The sequence below is a fragment of the Amphimedon queenslandica genome, unplaced genomic scaffold, assembly GCF_000090795.2.
Source record: "Amphimedon queenslandica unplaced genomic scaffold, v1.1 AMPQUscaffold_13157, whole genome shotgun sequence".
Taxonomy (NCBI): Eukaryota; Metazoa; Porifera; class Demospongiae; order Haplosclerida; family Niphatidae; genus Amphimedon; species Amphimedon queenslandica.
In genome coordinates, this window is record NW_003546607.1 from 73301 (window position 1) to 83504 (window position 10204).

General features: G+C 35.5%; 4 protein-coding genes across 4 annotated transcripts in view; 1 reads left to right on the forward strand and 3 right to left on the reverse strand.

Annotated features, from left to right (window-relative positions):
- The window catches only part of LOC100638355 (la-related protein 1B-like), a 9972-nt gene extending 3582 nt beyond the window's left edge, over positions 1 to 6390 (forward strand). Inside the window, exons 5-19 of the mRNA XM_020000751.1 lie at positions 844 to 1215; positions 1354 to 1528; positions 1747 to 1801; positions 1857 to 2031; positions 2194 to 2496; positions 2627 to 2913; positions 3394 to 3515; positions 3816 to 4005; positions 4085 to 4435; positions 4636 to 4882; positions 4938 to 5025; positions 5116 to 5172; positions 5231 to 5390; positions 5442 to 5537; positions 5852 to 6390. Of these exons, the coding sequence (XP_019856310.1) occupies positions 844 to 1215; positions 1354 to 1528; positions 1747 to 1801; positions 1857 to 2031; positions 2194 to 2496; positions 2627 to 2913; positions 3394 to 3515; positions 3816 to 4005; positions 4085 to 4435; positions 4636 to 4882; positions 4938 to 5025; positions 5116 to 5172; positions 5231 to 5390; positions 5442 to 5537; positions 5852 to 5872 (2699 nt within the window). The 3' untranslated portion in view covers positions 5873 to 6390. The remainder of the gene's footprint in view (positions 1 to 843; positions 1216 to 1353; positions 1529 to 1746; positions 1802 to 1856; positions 2032 to 2193; positions 2497 to 2626; positions 2914 to 3393; positions 3516 to 3815; positions 4006 to 4084; positions 4436 to 4635; positions 4883 to 4937; positions 5026 to 5115; positions 5173 to 5230; positions 5391 to 5441; positions 5538 to 5851) is intronic.
- A 251-nt stretch (positions 6391 to 6641) lies between these two features.
- Positions 6642 to 7544, reverse strand: LOC109584859 (uncharacterized). Its single transcript, XM_020000754.1, has 4 exons — positions 7246 to 7544; positions 7114 to 7193; positions 6889 to 7067; positions 6642 to 6790 (listed from the first exon to the last, which is right to left on the reverse strand). The coding sequence occupies exons 1-4, from the start codon at positions 7361 to 7363 to the stop codon at positions 6724 to 6726; spliced, it is 444 nt and encodes a 147-aa protein (XP_019856313.1). The 5' UTR covers positions 7364 to 7544; the 3' UTR covers positions 6642 to 6723.
- A 46-nt stretch (positions 7545 to 7590) lies between these two features.
- On the reverse strand, positions 7591 to 8517 carry LOC109584860 (uncharacterized). The gene is made up of 3 exons (XM_020000755.1): positions 8493 to 8517; positions 8130 to 8238; positions 7591 to 8087 (listed from the first exon to the last, which is right to left on the reverse strand). The coding sequence occupies exons 2-3, from the start codon at positions 8233 to 8235 to the stop codon at positions 7756 to 7758; spliced, it is 438 nt and encodes a 145-aa protein (XP_019856314.1). The 5' UTR covers positions 8236 to 8238; positions 8493 to 8517; the 3' UTR covers positions 7591 to 7755.
- Positions 8518 to 9401: 884 nt separating this feature from the next.
- On the reverse strand, positions 9402 to 10184 carry LOC109584861 (uncharacterized). Its single transcript, XM_020000756.1, has 4 exons — positions 10022 to 10184; positions 9890 to 9969; positions 9660 to 9838; positions 9402 to 9563 (listed from the first exon to the last, which is right to left on the reverse strand). The coding sequence occupies exons 1-4, from the start codon at positions 10137 to 10139 to the stop codon at positions 9512 to 9514; spliced, it is 429 nt and encodes a 142-aa protein (XP_019856315.1). The 5' UTR covers positions 10140 to 10184; the 3' UTR covers positions 9402 to 9511.
- Between the last annotated feature and the right edge of the window lie 20 nt (positions 10185 to 10204).

The window sequence follows — 10204 nt, forward strand, 5'->3', positions numbered from 1 at the left end:
GCTACAGCAGAGACTGTTTTGTATATATACAGTTAAATTTGTTTCTAATCACATTTTAATTTTATATTTACATAAGTACATGTATATGTACTTATAAAGTATGTTTTAAATGCTTTATAGGTCTTTAGTTAATGGTAGTAGTAATATCACAATTAATGTACATCCTTATTTATGACAGTTTGTGTTTAAATGTCACTTCTTGTGCAGCTGCTGTGTAAATATGAGTTTGAAATGTGGCAGCTGCAGGTGTGACTGTGTGTCTGTGTGTTAAAATGATTGTCAAATGTACTTATCTTTCCTGTCCCTAACATTACACAGCTAACAGGTGTCACCATAATGAGTCTGTTATTACAGTCAAGGAAACTTGTTCATTTCCTTGTGATATCACACTTATATATGTCCTTCTCCTGGAACTCCATATCTCTCTATCTCTAGTTATGGCCACTATATACAGATTCTGTGTCTATAGTACTCACCATTGTCGTTGAGTTTGACCCTGGATCAGTGTCTTTCATGATTGATATTGCATAAAATCACCTTTTCTTTATGTACATGTACTATTGCTGTAAAACTTGATAATTGGCCACTTATTGTCCCCTCCAAGCCACTCCCCGTTCTTGGTATCATTGACTGTCATTGTGTACTGGTACAGTGTCTATTAGTAGCAATTAGCTTTGGAGCATTAATGCTTTAAGCTATCTACATCTTCCATATTTATTTTGTGTCAATAAGGACATGCCCATATTGTGTTATATGAATAAGGGAAGAATTAATTCACTTTAAATAGCTTTAGGCATGTACACGTACTGTATGTTTCATATCCTTTTCTTTCTCTTTCTTCAGGTGGTAATAAGCAGAAATGGGTTCCCCTTAATATAGAACCCAGCCGTCCATCAGCGAGAGGGTTTTATCGTCACCGTGGAGAGTCCCGTGACCATTGGCACTCGTACGGCGGAGGAAAGAGAGGTGGAGGAGATAAAGATTTTAATGATAGGGACAGACGAGAGAGAGGAGGAGGAGGAGGAGGTCGTTTTGATCGAGGGAGAGACCGAGATAAGCCGCACCGCCCACTGAGGTTTGATCGGGACCACACCTACAAGTCACGGGATCATCGTGGGGGCGGGGGAAGTGAGCATTATTTAGAAGACGGCGAGGGCGTGTATCATAATGGACGTGGGGGAAATTGGACAGGAGGAGTGGGAGTTGGCGGAAATGGTAAGTATAGAACAAGTGTTTTATCGATACTGTGTTGCTTTCTAATCCAATCCGCCTTTTTATTCAAGAAGCACGTGTACGTGCAGTTAAGATGTGTTTGAGTCAATAAAGATTATATTTCTTTCTCTCTCTTTTCAGCTGCAGCTGGGTATCAGTTTCCAGGTAGCAATGTTCCCACAATGTATTACGATGGAGGTGGACTAACTGGGAGTTCCAATGTCTTCTACTCTCCTTATAACGGACCCATAATGTACACAGCTCCTATACTGTCAGTGGACGATGGGACTCTTAAAGAATACATAAAGAAACAAATGTAAGCTACAGTATAGCTAAGACTTTATGAGGATGCTACATGTACTGTATGTAGCTTTTGAAGTAGCAATACTGGTTACTTCCTTTAATATGCATGTATGTATATGTACATGTATATGTATCTTTAATATTTCCTGTTCTTTTCCTTACTTGTTGTTTGTCGTTAAAGTACTTTGTCTTCTTAATTGTATTGTATTTCTTTTTCCTCCTCCTTTATAGTGAGTATTATTTTAGCGATGAGAATCTACAGAAAGACTATTTTCTCAGAGGCCAGGTCAATATTATTTATTAATTTCTATTATTATTATTATTATTAATATTATTAATAGATGGATGATTCAGGATACGTCCCACTGGTAGTGATCAGTAGGTTCAACAGAGTGAGGGCTCTCTCTCAAGACATAGCTACCATTAAAGAGTCACTGCAAGGTAGCCATGTCCTGGAGATGAAGAACGAGAGAGTGAGAAGGAAAGGAAACTGGACTAGGTGGCTCATGGGGAAAGGTTAGGATTTGAACTGTTTATTGTTAGGATATTGCTGTTTATTATTAGGATATTACTGTTTATTGTTAGGATTGTGCTGTTTATTATTAGGATATTGTTGTTTATTGTTAGGATTTTGTTGTAATCTTGCACCATTTAATTTCTTTCTCTCCCTCTCCACAGATGAACAACCTCCGCCTGTGACTCACAAAGGTCCCCCTCACCATCACATCAACCCCTACTATTATAATCCAGCTGCTACTAACATCTACACCCACCACCCACCGAACACTGGCACTAACACACACCAACAGTCACGCGGCCATTACTACACCCACAATGCATCAACTGGTAATAAAGGATCAACTGGTCATCATGACAAGTATCAGCACAGGACCAATGCTGGTAACAGTAAGAGTAGTGCCACTACTCCTACTCTATCTGCTCCTGGTAAAACAATTGCTAAGAGTGACAAGGAGAATAATGGTGAGCTTTTCTTTGTGAATTAATTTATTTTTGCACAGCAATTTACAAGCATGATAATGGTGCAGCTGTTTTTACCAGTTAAATTAATATTATTATTGTTATTATTTTTTTTTAATTTTATTATTAATAGTTGGAGAAGAACCTGATTCAGTCCCCACAGTGTCTCATTCTTCATCAGACGTGACCACACCTGCCCCTAGCGTACTAGAGTGTCCTGCTAGCGACAAAGGGAAAGAGATAACTCCGCCTGATGGTATAGTACCTCTTGACTCTCCGCCGTCTTCACAGACCGGGAAGAAAGAAGGAGAAGAGAAGGGAGAGGAAGGAGAAAAGAGTGATGCTTCAAAGAAGACGGATGGAGAGTGGATGGCCGTGCAAAGGAAAAGGAAAGGACTCAAGACAGCAGAAGGAGGAAAAGTACGTGTGGCTTTACTAACTTACAAGAATAATTGTGTGTAGTAATCTTAATCTTATTAGTCTGTTACATTTTCCATGTACATGTACATGTATATACACACATGTAGTTTTTTGTATCCTTTGTGTTATTATGATGGAGCTGTTGTCTCTCTTTGTCCTTTGTTTAAATGTACTGTTATAGTATAGTAGCAGTGATAGTGACAATGGTAGTATTCTTTGGTCAGTTTAATAAGATTTTTAGTGAAATTAGTAATCATGGTTTTGGCTCATGATATAGTAAATGTGTGTTTGCCAAGTGCACATCATGTAGTAGTGCATATAACTGTATGTTGCTTTAAGAGAGGCTGCTGTTTATTCTGTAGTGTATGCAATGTACTTGTAGCAATTTCCTTTAATTTGGATTTTATTATCGGCCCTGAATATTTATTATTATTTATTATTATTATTATTATTATTATTATTATTATTATGCGTGTGTAGGTTGCTCAAAGAGTTTTACAATTTCCGGAGCCTTCGGCTGAGGGTAACGAGGAGTTGACCTTTTCTCTTGATGAGGATTATAATCTTGGAGGAAAGCAAAATAACTTCACCGAAGGACTTGGGTATGTACACTGTGCCTGTACGTGTATATACACTATAGTAACATTTAGTATCTTAATTCTTCAAATGGCCGTAACTTGAAAAATTGAAGTCGGAATCGGCTCAAACTTTCTACACAGCATAAGTGCATCAATATGTATCAGAAAATGTAATAAAAAATTGGGGGTGATTTCGGAGCCATTTTTGGAAAAAACCATGTACTATAGTACAGGGAACTTTTCAAAAATTGGCCAATTTCTTAAAATGGCCACACTGTACAGATACAGTATATTTCTAATGAAGAATAAAATCTTTTTCTATAGTGAGGAGCCTACTGACGCTGATGGTATGCCAGAGGACGATTTGACTGACGATTTTGTCAAAAAATTATTAATCATCACTCAGTCGTCTCGTGCCTCGTCACATGACCGGACAGGAAACCACACCCCTCGCTCCAAACTGACGGAAGAGATATCTCAAGCAATCAGCGACGGTCTCTACTTTTATGAACAGGTACTTCATACTTTATTTTAATTATTATTTTTATTAATTTGTTTAAATTGATTTATTCATTTATTGCCTTTTCTTTTAGGATATGATGGTTAATGCTGAAATGACTGCCACTACAAATGCTTCTGCCATCAGATCAAAACTCTCCGTTATATCGCAGGCCGAGTTTGAGTCTCAGAGAGGACAAATTAAAGAGGAGAGCGAAGGTCTCCCCGAGGACGACCTCCAGTTTGATCTTGATGTTCAAGATGGCGGAGAGAGACAAGCCTCATCAGTCTCTTCTCCTCCTCCTCCTCCCTCCCCCTCCAATCAAGCCGTTGCCTCTCCTGGTACTAAGGATAATGTGACCACTGCTAGTACTCCTCCTCATCCTTGGCTGGAGCAAAGGGCTAGATTCTATCCAGCACCTATTCTGCCTAGCAAAGAGCCAAAGGTGATTAAGAGTTGGAGTTGATATGATGACTGGAATTATTTCTGTTCTTTTTTGTTAGAATGCATGTACATGTACATATAATTGCATGTATACATGTAAAGTAGGAATTTTTCAATCCTTATATACAGTATAGAGTATAATTTAGATCTCTCAACTCATTCATGTTTATACATTGCATCTTTATTGATCCTTTCCCATAGTTGTGTGCCAGCTACAAGACCAAGTGCTTCCCCAATCCACCAACAGAGGAGCATGTTGGTTGGCTATTGGCTAATAAACCCAGCGGTATCAGAGCTCGTACCGATTCATACGGTACCTCACCCGGGGATAGTTCTTCACCAGCTGCTTATTCAATACCGCAGTTTCAACATCCTTCACATTCTCTACTGAAGGCTAACGGGTTTCAGCAACAGCGCTATGATAAATATCGCTATCAGTGTCTTAAAGGTATTTTACATATATGTATGTGTTTCATTAAAATTACTGTATTTGTTTTATGTAGAGCGAAAGAAGCATGGTGCTGGTAGATCATCTGCGATGAATACTCTTTTCCGCTTTTGGTCATTCTTTCTTAGAACGCACTTCAACAGGTACAAGGAGAAGCTCTGTTCTCTTCTTTTATTGCTCAACTTTTTAAAATTATTTTATTTATTTATTAATTTTATTTTTTATTTCAAAAGGAAAATGTTTGACGAATTCAGATCTCTTGCCCACGAAGACGCTCAGGCAGGATACAGGTTGAATTAAATCATCATATCCACTTTATTTTTTATTTTCATTATGCTTGTACATTAGGTATGGCTTAGAGTGTCTGTTCAGATTCTACAGTTACGGGCTTGAGATCAAGTACAGACAAGAAGTTTTTGACGATTTTGAGAAAGACACCATCACCGATTTCCGCAGCAATCATCTTTACGGCTTAGAGAAATTCTGGGCCTTCCTTAATTATTATAAAGTATTATGATATAAGAATTTTCTATTTTATTGTTTCTTCTCAATTTTGCAGGGAAACCATGTAATATCGATATCTTCGGAGCTTAGTGACATTTTATCCAATTTTAAGACGATTGATGATTTTCGAACTGCTGCTGACAAAAATCTGGTAAGCCTTTGTCTATAATTATTGCAGCAAAGACATTTTGGTGTTCCTCAAACTATGTACATGTAACTTTTACAGTACACTATGCAGCATTTTGTTGCATGCAAGACAGTTTATACAGGACCCAATGGAGCTTGCAACATTACTGCTTGAAATAGGAAATAGTTCTATTTCATGCAACATGTTTCAAGCCTCCATTGACTCCTGTATAAACTGTGTTGCATGCAACAAGTTGTTTGCAATAGTGTATGTTGGGCTTAAGTTGTGATTCAGTACTACATTTAACTAACTAAAATCTTTTTGTTCTTTTTTTTCAGAAACTTGGCAGACAGCAGTAAACCCATCTCTTTCTCTCCTGAGTCTCTCTTATATCAATTCTTTCTTGGCTTTCTATCTAATACTAATGCTTCGTCTCATTGTCTCTAACTAGGGAAATGTGTTGCTTCTGTCTTTATCACTTCTCCTATAGCTTTTACCTTCCACTGATTATTATCTTAAATGGTAATAATTGAAGTTGCAGTTTCTCCTTTTTCTGAAATCCTTTTCTCTTTGACCGTGTGCCCATTCACTCAAGTCTGGCTATTAAACTTGTGATATTTTGTAAATATATTATTATTATTATTATTATTATTATTATCGTTACTATTATTGCTATGCGTCTTATAATTACTTGCTGATACTGTTAATTATTATTTATTACTATTTATCTCCTTACACACAATAAAACTGACTGTCCCTAATTCACATTACGTTTACTATTATTATTATTATTATTATTATTATTATTATTATTATTACTATTATTATTATTATTATTTCTAATTACTTTCCTGTCCTAATTTTACGATATTGTATGTGAAACTTTGCTCGCAAATCACTGACTGCTTCACTGTATGTGTAAATAGTAATTAATTATAACATTAATAATATATTTGATTTATAATTATTTAGAACAAATATTTTTTGAAACCAAAATTTGTTTTTGAATGCTTGGAGGAGGGTATTAGTATGACTTATGGATGAAAGTATGGGATCCAGAGAAACATTTGTAAAGGACATTGGATGGCAGTTGGGCTATCATTATGGCTGTTAATATTGTTTTTGCAGTTTAAATTCTGAAAGTTCTTTCAAATAAAGATGTTTCAAAACTTATCATAATTATTAAAATGAAAAATAATGCCTGAAACTTCTAATGTTTAATTGAAGGAATGTTCAATAACTGTTTAATGATACTCACTATCCATGGATTGCTAACCCTAAGTTATAAAGAGAGAGAAGATTATAACTACATGATTATAGCTCAAGCTTTGTACAATGTACATTAATATCTATTTAAAATTGGTATCTACATTACTTTAATATTAGATAAAGTCCAATAACTGCTATGGCCAGACCACCAATATACAAAGCATGCACTTGATACATGCAGAAGTATGCTAGCAATAATCCTCCAAAAAACAGAGCTGTTCCTTCCAGTGACTTACGAAAAGAATCTAGGCCAATAATGAGTATGATACCAGCCAAGAACATGATCTATGTGCAACAAGAATATACATTTTATTTCAATATCATTTCTTACATTTTCAATGTCTATATCAGTCCTGATGAATGACCTGATGGGGAGAACATAACTGCAGATCACCAATGCAATCCCAATGGCTATTATACAAAAGTGTAAAAGGTCATCAAGTTAAGTAATAGAGCAGCTTACTTGTTGTTCCAGCACCAAATGAGAATAACCACATGATTCTGTCTTCTCCTTTGTATCTTTTCAAAGTCACTGAAGTAAAAGATTGTCTTGCTGTTCCTCGTTTTTTGATATATCTCATTCCGTCTTTTTTGTTTTGTATTATCGTCTCATTTAGTTGTTCCTACCATATATCATGTGATGAGGGTAACTCCCACTTATACAGGAATGCCCATAATGTGTGTACACACCTAGATGTCATATTTCTCTTTCCTACTACTTTCCTACATTCTGTACAATTTATAGCAATTTCATACTGCATGCACATGTCTTTTCCTTGTTGTTTCATTCACTCTCATCCTCCTTTGTATTTTTTAGATTTTAACTTTAAAAACTACTTGTTTCTGACTCCTCACACAAATGGACTTCATTTGTTTCTTGCATTATTTATTATTATTAAATCTATACTTGCAGATACAGATACTAATAGAGTTGTATATATAATTCTGTTTTAAAATGATTTCATGTAAAGGTCTATATACTATCATCATGAGAGGCTGCATGGCCTGTTTTGTGCAACAGTTCTTTCGTAGAGCGTGCTCTAGCCCTCAAGCTTTGAATGAGTTGTCTTGTATCCTCAGGAGTCTGTGGAGCAGTCGCTAATAATGAGCCACTTGTACTGTGTGGACTTGTAGCAGCAATGGGTAGAAGTCTGCTTGAACTATGAGAACTTGTAAAGTTGGTAGGAGAAGGAGAGAGAGTTGGGGTTGATACTGGTGACAGGGTGGGGTCCAGCAGTGTCTCTGTTTCTTGTGACAGGATGGACTGTAGTAATTGATCTTCAGTTTGGGTACCAATATGACAAACTAAAGAGAATTTGAGACACAATAATAACCTATACTGCTAACCTGATGTAGTTTTTGTGTCTTTAATTTTAAGCTGTATTTCAAGCAGTACTAATCTAGCACTGAGTGTATGAACAGTCTCAGACAAATGAGTCATCTTATCTAACATTAGCTATAGAAATGAGAGAGAGACAGAGCTAGTCAGTCATTAAAGTACAAGGATTGTTACAAAGTTCATAAAGTTCATACATTTGTTTATTTATACATTTGTTTTGGCTATCATTGTGGCTGTTAATATTGTGTTTTTGTAGCTTAAAATTCTGAAAGTTCTTTCAAATAAAAATGTTTCAAAATTTTATATCAAGATTATTGAAATGACAAAACCGCTATGTACAATGTAGCTTTTAAAATTGGTATCTACTTTACTTTAATATTAGATAAAGTCCAATAACTGCTAAGATCAGACCACCAATATACAAAGCATGCACTTCATACATGTAGAAGTATGCTAGCAATATATATTCCTCCAATAAACAGAACTGTCCCTTCCAGTGATTTACGAAAACAGCCAATACCAATAATGAGTACGATACCAGCAAAGAACATCATCTATGTGCAACAAGAAATAGAATGATATGCATTTTATTTTAATAATATTCCTTACATTTTCAATGTCTATATCAGTTTTGATGTATGACCTGATTGGAAAAACATAACTGCAGATCACCAATACAATCCCAATAAGGACTATAGAAAGTATAAAAGGTCATCAAGTTAAGCAAAAGTAATAGAACAGCTTACTTTCACACATGGCTCTGTATTATTTTTCTCTGTCTTTTCAAAGTCACTAAAAGGCTGAAATAAAAGTTTGTCTTCTGTTACTGTTCCCCCGTTTTCTGCTATATCTGATTGCATCTCAGTTCTCGTTTTGTATTATAATCCTCTCATTCAGTTTTCCTACATATCATCTGATGAGGGTAACTCCCATTCATACAATGATGCCCTAGATCTCATATTTCTCTTTCCTACTACTTTCCCTCATCAGGGCAATTCCCATTACTGCAGTGCTTGCACCTCTATCTTTTCCTTTTGTCATGTCATTCACTCTCATCCTTTTTATGTTACTTTTAAAAACTACAACTTGTTTCTGCCTCCAGACCCCACTTGTTTGTTTCTTGTACAGTGTGAACTTGTAGCAGTTTGATTATATTTTTTGAGACCAAAATTTGTTTTATTGCATCAAGGAGGATATTATGTTTCTTGATTCTACAGAGAAGCATTTGTAAAGGACATTATGTCGCAGCTTGGCTATATCATTGTTGCTGATTTGTATTTTTGAACCTAAAATTCTAAAATTATTTCAAATAAAAGTTTTTCAAAACTTGTCATAATTATTAAAATGTAAAATAATGCCTAAAACTTCTAATGTTAACTTGAACAAATTTTCAAAAACCAAGTGACCATTTAATGGTGCCCACTATCCAGGGATTTCTAGCTCTATAATTATAAAGAGAGAGAGAGCCATTATAATTACATGATCTATAGCAAGTTATGTACAATGTTCATTAATAGCCAAATTGGAATCTACATTACTTTAATAATAGATAAAGTCCAATAGCTGCTATGACCAGACCACCAATATAGAAAGCATACACTTGATACATGTAGAAGTATGCTAGCAATAATCCTCCAAAAAACAGAGCTGTCCCTACTAGTGACTTACGAAAAGAATCTAGGCCAATAATGAGTACAATACCAGCCAAGAACATGATCTATATGTAACAAGAAATATATATACATTTTATTTCAATATCATTTCTTACATTTTCAATGTCTATATCAGTCCTGATGAATGACCTGATGGGGAGAACATAACTGCAGATCACCAATGCAATCCCAATGGCTATTATACAAAGGTGTAAAAGGTCATCAAGTTAAGTAATAGAGCAGCTTACTTGTTGCTCCAACACCACATGAAAATAAACACATGACTCTGTCTTCTCCTTTATATCTTTTCAAAGTCACTGAAGTAAAAGTTTGACTTGCTGTTCCTCGTTTTTTGATATATCTCATTCCGTCTTTTAATGTTTTGTATTATCATCTCATTTGGTTGTTCCTACATATCATGTGATGAGGGT